Source organism: Bubalus bubalis, chromosome 11 (genome assembly GCF_019923935.1).
Source record: "Bubalus bubalis isolate 160015118507 breed Murrah chromosome 11, NDDB_SH_1, whole genome shotgun sequence".
Classification (NCBI taxonomy): domain Eukaryota; kingdom Metazoa; phylum Chordata; class Mammalia; order Artiodactyla; family Bovidae; genus Bubalus; species Bubalus bubalis.
Genome location: NC_059167.1, coordinates 84017495 through 84034753, shown reverse-complemented (window position 1 = coordinate 84034753; position 17259 = coordinate 84017495). Strand labels below are relative to the sequence as shown.

Genomic DNA, 17259 nt, shown 5'->3' with positions numbered 1-17259 from the left:
TTTCACTTCACTTCACTTTCATATACTTGAGTGGTAAAACAGTAATACTGGCTCTCTGTAGCAATAAAACTTTAATGGAAGCCTTACTATACAGATAATATTTAAAGCCATGGGACTGAGTGAGACAATTGAGATAAAAAGTATACAGAAGGAAAAGACAAAGACGGAACCCCATCCTCTATCAACAGAGTCAGGAAGAAGAAAAACAAACAAACAAAAAGAACTGCAAAGGAGTGGCCAACAATGAAAAAGTAACCCAAGAGTATGATGTGCCAGGAGATATGATGTGCTCAAGAAGGAAAAATCATTTGTGTCAAATACTGCTACCTACCCATATAAATCAAATGAAAATTAAAAATGGTGATGAGATTAAGATCATTAGAGAAAAATGTAAGCATACTGTTTAAAGTCACATTCAACTTTAAAAGTTTCCAAGTTTATAGAAAATTCATAAGCAAGTTTCAAGAGCCCAGAAAATATTTCAATCAACACTACTGCCATTTTCATTCTATTAAGAGCAAGAATATAAACCTAAACTTCAAAAAGCATTTAGAGTTCCCTGATTTCAAAGAAAATCTAATCATACCTCTGCCAGTTTGTATGGTAAAATAAGCTTTTCTCCCACTGTCACGGTCTTCCTTGTAACTAGTGCTTCGAATAGCATCTCTTCTTTAACCTATAAAGCAGAAAAGTAAATTCAATATAAGATTTATAACAATGGTTGAATTAATTATTGAAATGTCAAACAGAAAAAAAAATAATGAGAAAAGCAAAAATGCAATAGAAAAAAAACAAAAAGACAATACACTGGGCAATTTAATTTCTGGTCAAAGTGGAATTTAAGTGTCCCACTCACCCTTCTTCCCCACAAAAAAGACACAAAAGGTAAATAAGACAGTTTGGTCTTTCTAAAGTTTTCTTTCTGATCATAACAGAGAAACATGTTTCATTGTGCAGAGTATGAAAAATATACAATAGCACAAAAAATATTTCAAGACAGTCAGTCATAATCCCACAACCTGGATACAAGGACTAAAAAACAACAAATTTTTTTTTCTTAATTCTTATTTATTAACTGAATTTATCTGGCTGCACCAAGTCTAAGTTGTGGCATATGGGATCTGAGCTCCCTGACCAGTAATCAAACCCAGGTCTCCTGCTTTGGGAGCATGGAGTCTTAGCCACTGGACCACCAGGGACAGCACAACAATACTTCTTGAATCCCAAGAACATTACAATGGATAGTTATTGATGTTTCAGATGTTTATTTTCACTTACAGATGTTAAACTTCAAAATAAAGTTGATACTTCCTTTATTCTTACTCTCTCTACAGAAGCCAAAATAATCATGAATTTCTCATGTATCACTTCAGTTCATGTTTTTATACTTATAAAAACAATAGTGAGTCATTACCCTGCCACCAGCAAACTCATGACAAGTCAATCATGTTTTAAAATAAGATTACACCATAAAGAAAATAAACCTTCTTTTGGAGCATCCATTGCTGAATCTTCAAATTCCAAACAACAGAAACGTATTGAGGCAAATTAACTTCACAAGATGAATAGCCAAAGTTTAAATGTAAAAACCTCAACCTTTCAGACATATTCAAAATAGTTCAAGAATCAAATTATCAATAATGCAGATTACACAAAATGACAAAACTAAGAAAAAACATATATGATAAAAAAAAACTGTAATATTCTGAGGAGTATTTATTTCTTCATACAAGCAATTATTATTAAAACTGAACATCGGAAAATGAATGACCTATGCAACAGATGTAAGAAATGTTTTTAAAGGAACAAACAAATGTAAACTGGCAACAACGTGGGCAAAGGTGACTTCCATACCCTTATATAAATTGGTATAACCACTATCGACAGTAGTATGTCAGTAACAATAAAGCTCAATATGTGTATATACCATACCCAAGATTTTTCTCCTCTAATTATATCCTAGAATAATTCTCACACATGTTAACAAGGATACATGTACAAGGCCTATTATACTACTATCTATAAATGGAAAATTACAAATAACCTCACTCCCCACTAAAAAAAAAAAATTATGTATTATTCATATAAGAGAATTTTATACAACAGCTCAAATAAGAATCTAGAATATATAAGCCAACACTGAAAAATCTTAAAAACAAAATATGAAGTGAAAAAGTCAAGTTTTAGAATGATACATACAGTGTAACACATATAAAGTGTGAAAACATTCAGAACAAAACTATATATTCTTCATGGACACATCTATTTTGAAAATATAAAAATAAGAATGAGAATGATAAAAACTAAATTCAATTAGTGGAGGTGATGGAATTTCAGCTGAGCTATTTCAAGTCCTAAAAGATGATGCTGTTCAAGTGCAACACTCAATGTGCCAGCAAATTTGGAAAACTCAGCAGCGGCCACAGGACTGGAAAAGGTCAGTTTTCATTCCAATCCCAAAGAAAGGCAATGACAAAGAATGTTCAAGCTATGATACATTTGTGCTCATTTCGCATGCTAGCAAGGTAATGCTCAAAATCGTTCAAGCTAGGTTTCAACAGTATGTGAACCGAGAAATTCCAGCTGTACAAGCTAGATTTAGAAAACACAGAGGAACCAGAGAGCAAATTGCCAACATCCACTGGATCATAGAAAAAGCAAGAAATTACAGAAAAAAAAATCTGCTTCATTGGCTACACTAAAGCCTTTGACTACGCTGATCACAACAAACTGGAAAATTAAGACCTTAGAGAGATGGAAATACCTGTCTTCTGTGTGCAGGTCAAGAAGAAACAGTTAGAACTGGACATAGAACAATGGACTGGCTCAAAATTAGGAAAGGAGTACGTCAAGGCTGTACATGGTCACCGTGTTTATTTAACTTATATGGACAGTACATAATGCGAAATGCCAAGCTGGATGAAGCACAAGCTAGAATCAAGATTGCCAGGAGAAATATCAATAACCTCAGATATGCAGATGACACTACCCTAAGGGCAGAAAGTGAAGAGGAACTAAAGAGCCTCTTTATGAAAGCAAAGAGGAGAGTGAAAAAGCTGGCTTAAAACTCAACATTCAAAAAACTAAATCATGACATCTGGTCCAACCACTTCATGGTAAATAGATAGGGAAAAAATTGAAACAGTGACAGATTTTATTTTCTTGGGCTTCGAAATCACTGCAACAGTGACTGCAGTCATGAAATTACAAGATGCTTGCTCCTTGGGAGAAAAGTTTTGATGAACTTAGATAGCATATTAAAAAGCAGAGACATCACTTTGCTGACAAAGGTCCATATAGGCAAAGCTATGGTTTTTCCATTAGTCATGTACGGACATGAGAGTTGGACTATAAAGAAGGCCGAGCACCAAAGAGTCGATGCTTTCAAACCGTGGTGCTGGAGAAGATGCTTGTAAGTCCCTTGGACAGCAAGGAGATCAAATCAGTCAATCCTAAAGGAAATCAACGCTGAATATTTAGAAGAATTGATGTTTTTGAAATGTGGTGTTGGAGAAGACTTTTGAGAGTCCTTTGGACTGCAAGGAGATCCAACCAGTCCATCCTAAAGGAGATCAGTCCTGGGTGTTCATTGGAGGGACTGATGCTGAAGCTGAAACTCCAATACTTTGGCCACCTGATGTGGAAAGCTGACTCATTTGAAAAGACCCTGATGCTGGGAAAGATTGAGGGTGGGAGGAGAAGGGGACGACAGAGGATGAGATGATTAGATGGCATTGCCAACACAATGGACATAGGTTTGGGTGGACTCTGGAAGTTGGTGATGGACAGGAAAGCCTGGCATGCTCCAGTTCATGGGGTCGCAAATAGACAGGCATGACTGAGTGACTGAACTGAACTGATTCATTGGAAGGACTGATGCTGAAGCTGAAACTCCAATACTTTAGCTACCTGATGAGCAAAGCCGACTCACTGGAAAAGACCCTGATGCTGGGAAACATTGAGGGCAGGAGGAGAAGGGAGCTACAGAGGACGAGATGGTTGGATAGCATCACCAACTCAATAGACATGAGTTTGAGCAAACTCTGGGAGACAGAGAAGGACAGCGAGGCCTGGCATGCTGTAGTCCATGGGGAGGCAGAGTCGGACACAACTGAGCAACTGAACAACAACAAATTCAAGGCAGAAGGTACAAACTTCCAGATACAGTATAAAGGTCACACGTCATGGGAATGGAACGCACAACATGGTAACAACAGTTAATAAAAATTGTATTCCATATTTAAAAGTTGCTAAAAGAGGTCTTAGAAATCCGAATCACAAGAAAATAAACTTTTTGTAACTATGTATCCTGAAAGATGTTGATTAGACTTACTATCATCATTTTGAAATATATTGTATTTTGTATATTTGAAATATACTGTATTATGTTTAACAGCTGGAACTACTGTTGTATCTCAATTATAACTCAATGAAAAACAAGAAATTGTAGGGAAATCATTAAAAAAAAGAAAATCTCAACACTGACTATATCAGATCAGATCAGATCAGATCAGTCGTTGAGTCATGTCCCACTCTTTGTGACCCCATGAATCGCAGCACGCCAGGCCTCCCTGTCCATCACCAACTCCCGGAGTTCACTCAGACTCACGTCCATCGAGTCAGTGATGCCATCCAGCCATCTCATCCTCTGTCGTCCCCTTCTCCTCCTGCCCCCAATCCCTCCCAGCATCAGAGGCTTTTCCAATGAGTCAACTCTTCACATGAGGTGGCCAAAGTACTGGAGTTTCACCTTTAGCCTCATTCCTTCCAAAGAAATCCCAGGGCTGATCTCCTTCAGAATGGACTGGTTGGATCTCCTTGCAGTCCAAGGGACTCTCAGGAGTCTTCTCCAACACCACAGTTCAAAAGCATCAATTCTTCGGTGCTCAGCCTTCTTCACAGTCCAACTCTCACATCCATACATGACCACAGGAAAAAACCATAGCCTTGACTAGACAAACCTTTGTTGACAAAGTAATGTCTCTGCTTTTGAATATGCTATCCAGGTTGGTCATAACTTTCCTTCCAAGGAGTAAGCGTCTTTTAATTTCATGGCTGCAGTCACCATCTGCAGTGATTTTGGAGCCCCCAAAAATAAAGTCTGACACTGTTTCCACTGTTTCCCCATCTATTTCCCATGAAGTGGTGGGACCAGATGCCATGATCGTTTTCTGAATGTTGAGCTTTAAGCCAACTTTTTCACTCTCCACTTTCACTTTCATCTAGAGGCTTTTGAGTTCCTCTTCACTTTCTGCCATAAGGGTGGTGTCATCTGCATATCTGAGGTTATTGAGATTTCTCCCAGCAATCTTGATTCCAGTTTGTGTTTCTTCCAGTCCAGCGTTTCTCATGATGTACTCTGCATATAAGTTAAATAAGCAGGGTGACAATATACAGCCTTGACATACCCCTTTTCCTATTTGGAACCAGTCTGTTGTTCCATGTCCAGTTCTAACTGTTGCTTCCTGACCTGCATACAGATTTCTCAAGAGGCAAGTCAGGTGGTCTGGTATTCCCATCTCTTTCAGAATTTTCCACAGTTTATTGTGATCCACACAGTCAAAGGCTTTGGCATAGTCAATAAAGCAGAAATAGATGTTTTTCTGGAACTCTCTTGCTTTTTCCATGATCCAGCGGATGTTGGCAATTTGATCTCTGGTTCCTCTGCCTTTTCTAAAACCAGCTTGAACATCAGGAAGTTCACGGTTCACAAATTGCTGAAGCCTGGCTTGGAGAATTTTGAGCGTTACTTTACTAGCATGTGAGATGAGTGCAATTGTGCGGTAGTTTGAGCATTCTTTGGCGTTGCCTTTCTTTGGGATTGGAATGAAAACTGCCCTTTTCCAGTCCTGTGGCCACTGCTGAGTTTTCCAAATGTGCTGGCATATTGAGTGCAGCACTTTCATAGCATCATCTTTCAGGATTTGGAATAGCTCAACTGGAATTCCATCACCTCCACTAGCTTTGTTCATAGTGATGCTTTCTAAGGCCCACTTGACTTCACATTCCAGGATCTCTGGCTCTAGGTCAGTGATCACACCATCGTGATTATCTGGGTCATGAAGATCTTTTTTGTACAGTTCCTCTGTGTATTCTTTCCACCTCTTCTTAATATCTTCTGCTTCTGTGAGGTCCATACCATTTCTGTCCTTTATCGAGCCCATCTTTGCATGAAATGTTCCTTTGGTATCTCTGATTTTCTTGAAGAGATCCCTAGTCTTTCCCATTTTGATGTTTTCCTCTATTTCTTTGCATTGATCGCTGAAGAAGGCTTTCTTATCTCTTCTTGCTATTCTTTGGAACTCTGCATTCAGATGCTTATATCTTTCCTTTTCTCCTTTGCTTTTCGCTTCTCTTCTTTTCACAGCTATTTGTAAGGCCTCCCCAGACAGCCATTTTGCTTTTTTGCATTTCTTTTCTATGGGATTGGTCTTGATCCCTGTCTCCTGTACAATGTCACGAACCTCATTCCATAGTTCATCAGGCACTCTATCTATCAGCTGAGACTAAAAACCAACTTATTTATTTTTAGGTGTTTTAATAATATTGTGAATTTAAAAAAAAAATTTTTGGAGTATAGATGATTTGTAGTGTTGTGTCAGTTCAAGTGTGTGGAAAGGTGAATCCATTGTAAATATACGTGTATGTCTGCTCAGTTGTGTCTGACACTTTGCAACTCCAGGGACTGCAGCCCATCCGGTTCCTCTGTCCATGGAATTTTTTAGGCAAGAATACTGGAGTGGGTTGCCGTTTCTGACTCCAAGGGATCTTCCCAACTGGGTGATCAAAACCACGTCTTCTGCACTGGCAGACAGATTCTTTACCACTGTTCCACATGCAAAGCCATATTTTTATATATATATTCACCTTTTTTTTTAGAGTCTTTTCCCATATAGGCCATCACAGAGTATTGAGTAGGGTTCCCTGTGCTGTACAGTAATTTCCTAATTATTATGAATATTTTTACAAACATAGCCCTTAGCTTTTAGATAACTGGGATTTTATTTTAATTTGTTTTAAAAGAATTGGGAAAGAACAGAGGTAAAGATACAGATGAAAAGAGATGGGGCACATTAATAAGTGGTGAGGCTTAACAATGGGTACTTGGGGATCTCTGCACTTTTGACTGCATTTAAAATTTCAATTAATAAAAACTTGGAAAAAAACAAATTCATAGTAGTATTTATACTTCTGCTGGGCAAAGTACACAGTGGACTTCAATTACATGTAATATTTTATTATTTGGATAATATTTTGAGTCTACAGGTATTTATTATACCTTTTTCATACATATTATATTCTAAAAAATATTTCATAATTTAACAGAAAAGAGAAAATATGTTAAAAATATAAATCAATACATAATAGGTATATAAGAAATGAAAGACAAATTATGTATCAGAAGAAAACATGAGTAGAAAGAACATTAAGAAACATGAATAGAAAGCTAACATCATAGATAAAAATAATTTAAACATTAACAAAGTATTCACAATGAATACAAAAGTAGTAAGCTTTAAACATTTAATCAACAAATTATTTCCCAGAAAACCACAAATCATCAAAATTAACTCAAACCAGATTTTAAAACCCTGAAAAATCAGTCAACACAAAACTAATTGGAGGAACATTAAATACCATTGGTCATAGGGTTGACATTATTCATATCTTTAACAAACATATTATTCTTTGCTAATGATTCTTCTATTAAACGCAGAAAAAAGATTTTAAAGAATGAAAAACTACCCAATTCACTTTAAGGAGCTGATTTAATGCTGGCACTAAAACTTGACAATGATCATACACAAGTCTACACACATAACATAATCACATAAAATATACTAATCTTATTTGGAATTAATAAGCAACCTAAGAAAATATTACTGAATTCAAATTTTAATCAGCTACCTGTATAATTTTCCAAATAGTCTTTAAATTTTATTGGACCTCCCTGGTGGCAGTGGTTAAGAATCTGCCTGTCAATGCAGGGGACATGGGTTCGACCTCTAGTCTGGGAAGACCCCACATGCCATGAAGCAGCTAAGCCCACGTGCTACAACTACTGAGCCTGTGCTCTGGAGTCTGAGAGCCGCAACTACTGAAGCCTGCTAGAGCCCGAGCTCCACAAGAGAAGCCATCGCAACGAGAAGCCAGTGCACTACAATAAAGAGAGAAGCCCCCTCTCGCCACAACTAGAGAAAATCCAAATGCAGCAATGAAGACCCAGTGCAGCCCCCGCCCCCCCACCCCCACCAAAAAAATAAGTAAATAAATAAATAAACTTCATGGGGGAATTCCCTGGCGATCCAGTGGTCTGGACCCAGCGGTTTCACTGCCAAGGGCCAAGGTTCAATCCCTAGTTGGGAAGCTAAAATCCCACAAGCCTTAGGGACAAAAAAACTTTTTAAATAAAATAATGATAAATAAAAATAAGGTCTAACTATAGGCAGGACACTCTGGTAGGTGTTATCAGATCTTCTCTAGCTCCTTGACTTTGAAGATATCCTCTTTCTACTTATTATTAAAACTTCATTCCTCAAACCACTCCAAACTAGAAAGAGGAACCGCTCCAAACAAAAAGGAATTTGAGAAGCTTGAATTCAAAAGGTGGGATTTGCTATCAAATCACACTTAGTTGTTAGTCTAACTTTAACACTGGTAAGCCCAATTTTCAGAATTGCATTCCAACCCCCCACTCCTTTTTTTTTACAAACACCTGAATTCCTCTTTAAATTTCCTAAATTGCTCTCATTAGTCTCTCACCAAAAAAGAAATATTTCACTAGGACCAGAAGCCTTGGTACTTGCTGAATGCCTAAACTTCTAAGAAAGATCACGAGCCACAATGCTCTGTATCACCACAATATGAAATGAACGACTAAAATATCACCTAGAAGTCCTGTCTGAAAGATCTATTTTCTGACCCTCATGACCTTCAAAATTACAGCTTTCAGATACCACACTCCACGTTCTGGAACTCCTTTCTAATGAGTGAGTCTAGTTCCAATTCAAAGTACTCCCTCCTGCCTCTTCTACCAGGCTAACTCATTCCACCAAAGTTAATAAACAAACAGCAAGGTATGTACAAAATAATAAAACATTGTAGGTTAGATAAATAAGCACATCCACAGATCTCAAAGAACACTGCCACTACCTTATAATGGACACAAACTGGTAAACAATTAACTATGTTACAAAGCCAATAGTGAATTATGCTAAGGAGAAGCAAATTGTTCTATGCTGATGCAATCAGTTTAAACCATTTAATACAGTTAAAACCGATGAAGCAGTATATGAACCAAGATTTGAAAAATAAGTGATATTTTAACAGGAAAAAAAAAAAGGTTACTAATATGTATGGATGTGAGAGTTGAACTGTGAAGAAAGCTGAGCGCCAAAGAATTGATGCTTTTGAACTGTGGTGTTGAAGAAGACTCCTGAGAGTCCCTTGGACTGCAAGGAGATCCAACCAGTCCATTCTCAAGGAGATCAGCCCTGGGATTTCTTTGGAAGGAATGATGCTAAAGCTGAAACTCCAGCACTTTGGCCACCTCATGTGAAGAGTTGACTCATTGGAAAAGACTCTAATGCTGGGAGGGATTGGGGGCAGGAGGAGAAGGGGACGACAGAGGATGAGATGGCTGGATGGCATCACTGAGTCGATGGACGTGAGTCTGGGTGAACTCCGGGAGTTGGTGATGGACAGGGAGGCCTGGCGTGCTGCGATCCATGGGGTCGCAAAGAGTCAGACATGACTGAGTGACTGAACTGAACTGAACTGAACTGAATAATTGTTAAAAAAAAAAAAAAATAATTGGAAATAATTAACATGTTCTTCAATAGGTGGGATTCCCTAATAGCTCAGCTGGTAAAGAATCCGCCTGCAATGCAAGAGACCCCTGTTCGATTCCTGGGTGGGGAAGATCTGCTGGAGAAGGGATAGGCTACCCACTCCAGTATTCTTGGGCTTCCCTTGTGGCTCAGCCGGTAAAGAATCTGCCTGCAATGCGGGAGACCTGAGTTTGATCCCTGGGTTGGGAAGCTCACCTGGAGAAGGGAAAGGCTACTCACTCCAGTATTCTGGCCTGGAGAATTTCATGGACTGTAAAGTCTATGGGGTCGCAAAGAGTCAGACACGACTGAGCGACTTTCACTTTTACTTTCAATAGGTGAAGGGACAGGCAAACTGTGATACATGCACATTATGGAATAATATTCAGCAATAAAGAGAAATTAGCTATCAAGCTAGGAAAAGACACTGGATGAATCTTAAATGTATACTGCTAAGTGAAACAAGTCAGTCTGAAAACTTGATACATTAATACTATATGAATCTATGTTACATTCTGAAAAAAGCTAACCTACAAAGCTAGTAAAAACATCAGTAGTTTGTAGGGAGGGGTTGAATAGGTGACACACAGGGAAGTTTCAGGGCTGTGAAACTCTTTTGTAAGACACTGTAGTGGAGGATACACAACATTATGCGCTTGGCACAATCCATGCATATACACATACCTAATCCATGAATCTTAAGATACACAAATTTTTAGCAAATCATTTACAATGCTGGAGGAATCTCAGGAAAGAATGCAGGCCACGACACGGAAACTACATGACAAATATATGGAACAACCTCAGTGAAGACGGAAGAAGGAAAACGTACTGACCTAAATAATCTTGGAAAGGAACGGCTACCCAATCTATTATTCTTTTCTGGAGACTCCCACGGACAGAGGAGCCTGGCAAGCTACAGTCCATGAGGTTGCAAAGAGTCGGACACATCTAAGCAACTAACACACACACACAGTTGACTTACAATGTTTCAGGTATACAGCAAAGTGATTCAGTTTTATTTATATATATATAAATACATATCCTTTTTCAAATTCCTTTCCATTATAGGTTATTATAAAATACTGAATACAGTTCCCTGTGCTATGCAGTAGGTCCTTATTGTTTATCTATTTTACATATAGTAGTATGTATCAGGTAATCCCAAATTCCTAATTCATCCCTCCCTCCCATTTTCCTTTTAGGTAACCATAAATTTGTTTTCTACGTCTATGAGTGTATTCCTATTTTGTAACTAAATTCATTTGTATCATATGAGAGTCCCTTTGATAGCAAGGAGATCAAACCAGTCAATCTTAAGGGAAATCAAACCAGTCAATCTTAAGGGAAATCAACCCTGAATACTCATTGGACGGACTGATGTTGAAGTTGAAATTCCAGTACTCTGGTCATCTGTTGCAAACAGCTGACTCACTGGAAAAGTCCCTGATGCTGGGAAAGATTGAGAGCAAGAGAAGAGGGTGTCAGAAGATGAGATGATGGCTGGATGGCATCACTTCAAAAGGCATGAACTGGGCAAACTTCGGGAGATGGTGAGGGACAGAGAGGCCTGGGGTGCTGCAGGCCAAGAGGTCACAAAGAGTTGGACATGACTGGACGAATGAACAACAACAACATCATATTTTTATATTTCACATATAAGTGATACCATATAATATCCCTCCATCAGTTACATAGTTTGGAAATATTTTCTCCTATTCCATAGGTTGTCTTTCCATTTGTTTATAGTTTCCTTTGTTGTGTAGATCAAGTTTATCTTTATATAGACAGTTACATAAAAATATTTGGAGATATGTGAATATACTCAAGGTGAGTTTATACATACATATTTCCTGTTCTATCAGAAGAGAGGGCCCATTAAAAACTACACCCATTTTAAGATGAGCAGTTAGCGGAGAAAACATGAGGAATCATAAGTCCAGGAAGAAAGAGTAAGGTAATGAGGAACTTAATGTGGGAAGAAACGTCATAGGACATGAAGACATTTGACTCCTATTTAGCCATGAAGAAAGGAAAAGCAGTACTCTTTTCTCCACCCATCTGGACACCCCATCTTCAAACAAAATAATCTGACCAACATCCTACTATGTAGGAGAAAATTTACAAAGACCTAGAACATGATATAGTAGAGAGTGAAATATTCATCCTATTCAGTAAATTTAGGAGTTACAGATATCTGGGATAAAGGGAAGCAGGGGAGAAAACCCAAATCTTCTAAACAGTCTGGCACACATAATATAAATAATTCCAACGTCTGGAGTAACACTATTAATTAAAAGTATTAACCCATTAATACATAAAAAATAGTTACACAAAATAAAAACTGAAAAGTTACCCGTATTTGAAATGAAAACTGAGAATGTAATCACTCACTTCTAATAACTCTGAGACAACAGGCAGAACTTCAGGATTACAGATATCTATGGAGTCATCCCGGTATGTCTTCTTTTTATAACAGATATTACCCAAATGTAGTATTGCTGAGAGAAGGCAGAAAATCCTGTGAAAATAAAACCATAAATTGCAGCTTGCTTATGTGACTTCTCTTAAGCTTATTTCATTCCAAAATTCTAATGAAGCAAATTAACCAGTACAAATACAGAGTACTCAGTCTTCAGATAAATAAGAAATACGAGGATAATAATCATAACTACAATAACTACAATTTATTGAGTGTTTACCATGTCGGGCACTGTGCAAAGTGCTTCTTTATAAATCCACTTTAAGAACTGTATCTACGTCAGATATACAGATACAGTTGTTTGAAGGGGACTTTTTTCTTTTTGTTTTAAATTTTATTTATTTATTTTTGACTGTACTGGGTCTTCATTGCTGCACAGGCTTTCCTCTACTAGTGGTATGCAGGCTTCTTGTTGTGCTGGCTTCTCTTGTTGCAGAGCTCGGGCTCTAGAGACTGCAGGCTTCAGTAGTTGCGGCACATGGACTCAGTAGTCGTGGCTCCGGCTCCAGAGCACAGGCTCAGTAGTTGTGGCGCACAGGCTTAGTCACTCCACGGCACGTGGGATCTTCTCAGATAAGGGACTGAACCTATGTTTCTTGCATTGGCAGGCATATTCTTTACCACCTGAGCCACCAGGGAAGCCCTAAAGGGGACTTAATATTGTCTGAATCTTCTGTGCTGTTTCAAAAGTCCATGACTTTCTAAGTGCTTTTTATCCTACCTGAAATGTCCTTTCCCTACACTGTCTATTTCAGAGATACCAAAGGAACATTTCATGCAAAGATGGGCTCGATAAAGGACAGAAATGGTATGGACCTCACAGAAGCAGAAGATATTAAGAAGAGGTGGAAAGAATACACAGAGGAACTGTACAAAAAAGATCTTCACGACCCAGATAATCACGATGGTGTGATCACTGACCTAGAGCCAGACATCCTGGAATGTGAAGTCAAGTGGGCTTTAGAAAGCATCACTATGAACAAAGCTAGTGGAGGTGATGGAATTCCAGTGCAGCTCTTTCAAATCTTGAAAGATGATGCTGTGAAAGTGCTGCACTTAATATGCCAGCAAATTTGGAAAACTCAGCAGTGGCCACAGGACTGGAAAAGGGCAGTTTTCATTCCAATCCCACAGAAAGGCAACGCCAAAGAATGCTCAAACTACCGCACAATTGCACTCATCTCACATGCTAGTAAAGTAACGCTCAAAATTCTCCAAGCCAGGCTTCAGCAATATGTGAACTGTGAACTTCCTGATGTTCAAGCTGGTTTTAGAAAAGGCAGAGGAACCAGAGATCAAATTGCCAACATCCGCTGGATCATGGAAAAAGCAAGAGAGTTCCAGAAAAACATCTGACTATGCCAAAGCCTTTGACTCTGTGGATCACAATAAACTGTGGAAAATTCTGAAAGAGATGGGAATACCAGACCACCTGACCTGCCTCTTGAGAAATCTGTATGCAGGTCAGGAAGCAACAGTTAGAACTGGACATGGAACAACAGACTGGTTCCAAATAGGAAAAGGAGTACGTCAAGGCTGTATATTGTCACCCTGCTTATTTAACTTATATGCAGAGTACATCATGAGAAACGCTGGACTGGAAGAAACACAAACTGGAATCAAGATTGCTGGAAGAAATCTCAATAACCTCAGATATGCAGATGACACCACCCTTATGGCAGAAAGTGAAGAGGAACTCAAAAGCCTCTTGATGAAAGTGAAAGTGGAGAGTGAAAAAGTTGGCTTAAAGCTTAACATTCAGAAAACGAAGATCATGGCATCCAGTCCCATCACTTCATGGGAAATAGATGGGGAAACAGTGGAAACAGTGTCAGCCTTTATTTTTTTGGGCTCCAAAATCACTGCAGATGGTGACTGCAGCCATGAAATTAAAAGACGCTTACTCCTTGTAAGGAAAGTTATGACCAACCTAGACAGCATATTCAAAAGCAGAGACATTACTTTGCCAACAAAGGTTCTTCTAGTCAAGGCTATGGTTTTTCCAGTGGTCATGTATGGATGTGAGAGTTGGACTGTGAAGAAGGCTGAATGCCGAAGAATTGATGCTTTTGAACTGTGGTGTTGGAGAAGACTCCTGAGAGTCCCTTGGACTGCAAGGAGATCCAACCAGTCCATTCTGAAGGAGATCAGCCCTGGGATTTCTTTGGAAGGAATGATGCTAAAGGTGAAACTCCAGTACTTTGGCCACCTCATGCGAAGAGTTGACTCATTGGAAAAGCCTCTGATGCTGGGAGGGATTGGGGGCAGGAGGAGAAGGGGATGACAGAGGATGAGATGGCTGGATGGCATCACCGACTCGATGGACGTGAGTCTGACTGAACTCCGGGAGTTGGTGATGGACAGGGAAGCCTGGCGTGCTGCGATTCATGGGGTCGCAGAGAGTCGGACACGACTGAGCGACTGAACTGAACTGAACTGAATTAGAATCCTTAAGAGAAAGGTCTTAGAATTTGTATTTTTTTAAACAAAGTAACCAAGGTGATTTCTTTATTATTATATTTTTTAAATGCTTTCCCACATCATATTATACTGACCATCATATTATAATGCCTGTTTTAAAAACAGTAATGGAGACCACTGGACTATATGATCTAATATTAGGCCCTTACTGTGAAACATCTACATCTCAATTGTCCTTCCCTCCTGTCTCAGAAGAACACATGCCTCTCTTCCAGCCAATAGATAATCCCTATACTTGGGCTCTACATCTCATGAACTCAGTTTACTCTGGGACGTTATTATACCTATTTTCTGTCTAAATTTTCTCTCACCTAAACTTGACAAGAACTTTCTATCAAAGTAAGCTCACCTCTCTTTTACTTTAAGCAACCCACCCTTACACCCCACATTGTTTCCTTCCCTTCACAACAAGCATCATAAAGCAACAGTTAAGGAAGGTACATGGAGAGGTTTGGGGGGCACCATGAACTTCTATAATAATATGCAAATGTTTATGGATTACATTTTTAGGAAGAAGAGCTCTAATTTTCAATAGATTCTCAAAGAATTCATGACAAAAGAAAGCAATTCAAAACAAGTCTTTTACAAAAATAAATTTCCTAATTCTAAGTAATGCTTAAGATGGAAAAGGCACTAGATCAGGAATATTAGAAAACTGTTTCAAAGGATCTCTACTGAGGGTAAAGGAATACAAGAAATAAACTCACTGTCTTCGTGTCTTGGGAAGAAATCCTACCATTTCCATGGCTAGTTGTAAGCGTTCAAAGTCATGCCTCAAATCTTCCCCCTCCACGGTGAAGCAATCCTGCTTTTTTAAGAAAAATGGAAAAGAAAAATCAAGATTACCTATTGAAAAGCAACCTAAGCCACTCAGAAATATAGTAATTTTAGATAAGCATACCTATGCATATTTAGATATCATCAAATTCATTAGACTCTTAGGATATCCTACTACAAGCATGCAAACCAAACATATACCTACCTAAATACCAGTATGTTAACTTTTCCCTCTTCTTCACAACCACCCAAGCAAGGATCTCAAAAGTAACTTACAATAAGGAGCTAGCAAGAGTCATAAAATGTTCTGATACCAAGTTTGATTTTGAGTGGTTCTGAAGAGTCTTGGAGATGTGAAGCATTTAAGAGATCAATTCCACATACAAATGTTATTTATTCAACAAATATTTAATAGATGCCTATCTATATGCAAGATGCTGAACTAGATCCTGGGACACAAAAATATATTTTAGAAGAGGCATTAATTTAGTTGAGAAGAGGAGCCTAGACTTAATATAAAGATGTTTATACTACATCAACATTAGCTATCACATAAATAGTTCCTAACAAATAATATAAATAACATGGCAATCAGCAAAATAAAGACGTATATGTGAAAGCACAAAAACTTTCAAAAGAACCCTCATAATATAAGCCAGTAAAAACAGTTATGGACTACCAGACTAAAAAATATTACTCTTCTAGAGCAACTCTTGCATTTCAGTTCCCCCAAAAGTCAAAAGGTAATACTGTACCATTTGGTAATACTGTAAATCTTTAAAACAATTAAAAAAAGGCTTTACCTGTCTTCACTATGTGTTCTCATAGTCCCTTTACACTTACATTTTCAAAAACTTCCTCACATGTATTTATTTTTTAATGCCTATCTTCCTATGAAATGTTGTTATCAAATAGTCAATGAACACATGAACTATTATTTGTCTCATTTACTGCAGATTTCCAATATCAAGTCAGTGCTAAGAAGAAAGTAGGAAATTACTGGAATAAATATACAATCAATGAATTATTTAACTGAATGAGACATTACTTTTAAAGAAATAAACAAAGTGCTCATCTATTTTTTAAAAAGTACTTATCAAGTATCTACCATGTACAACCTGCTTTAGGGACTATAAAAATGAATATATATAAATAATAAAATTTTAAACACTGTCTTAAAATGCTATTAAAAATAATTCTATTCTCTATGGAAAGGTACACATGGATTTTAAATTCACTTTAAGAAAAGTTCTTTCTGACTAAAATTTTTGGTAAGTAATATTAAGACATATTTCTACAGACATGACAACATCCTAACCCACTAAAAAATTTTAACTTAACACATTTTTCTCTTTCCTAAAGTGTTTTAAAAGCTCTTTCTTTTCTTCCCCCTAAAACCACAAACAGCTCACTCATTTTATAATTTAGTAAAAATTTTTCTGTAACAAATAAGTGGAGGGAAAACAACCTATGCTTCAACTTGTGTAAACTCAGTAATACAGTAATGATTCTCATAAATGACAGCTTCTCTTATCTATCTCAAGAATGAATAAAACAGTGTGGATAAAATTTTGAGAGCATAAATTGAAAAAATAACTAAAATATAAATACATTTATACCTGCTGTTATCTATAATCAAATGTTCTTCAGAAATATAAGACCAAAATCATAATGAACTTTTAAATACTT

The 17259-nt window shown here is 37.7% G+C and overlaps 1 protein-coding gene across 11 annotated transcripts in view; it reads right to left on the bottom strand.

Annotated features, from left to right (window-relative positions):
- The window catches only part of MYO9A (myosin IXA), a 254505-nt gene that overhangs the window by 149115 nt on the left and 88131 nt on the right, over positions 1-17259 (bottom strand). For 7 of the 11 annotated variants that reach the window (XM_006056922.4, XM_006056915.4, XM_006056918.4 and 4 more), the window contains 3 exons: positions 15501-15601; positions 12225-12351; positions 587-676 (listed from right to left, as the gene is read on the bottom strand). In XM_006056922.4, the coding sequence (XP_006056984.2) occupies positions 587-676; positions 12225-12351; positions 15501-15601 (318 nt within the window). The remainder of the gene's footprint in view (positions 1-586; positions 677-12224; positions 12352-15500; positions 15602-17259) is intronic. The other 4 variants (XM_006056916.4, XM_025296218.3, XM_006056924.4 and 1 more) reach the window with 1 other exon arrangement.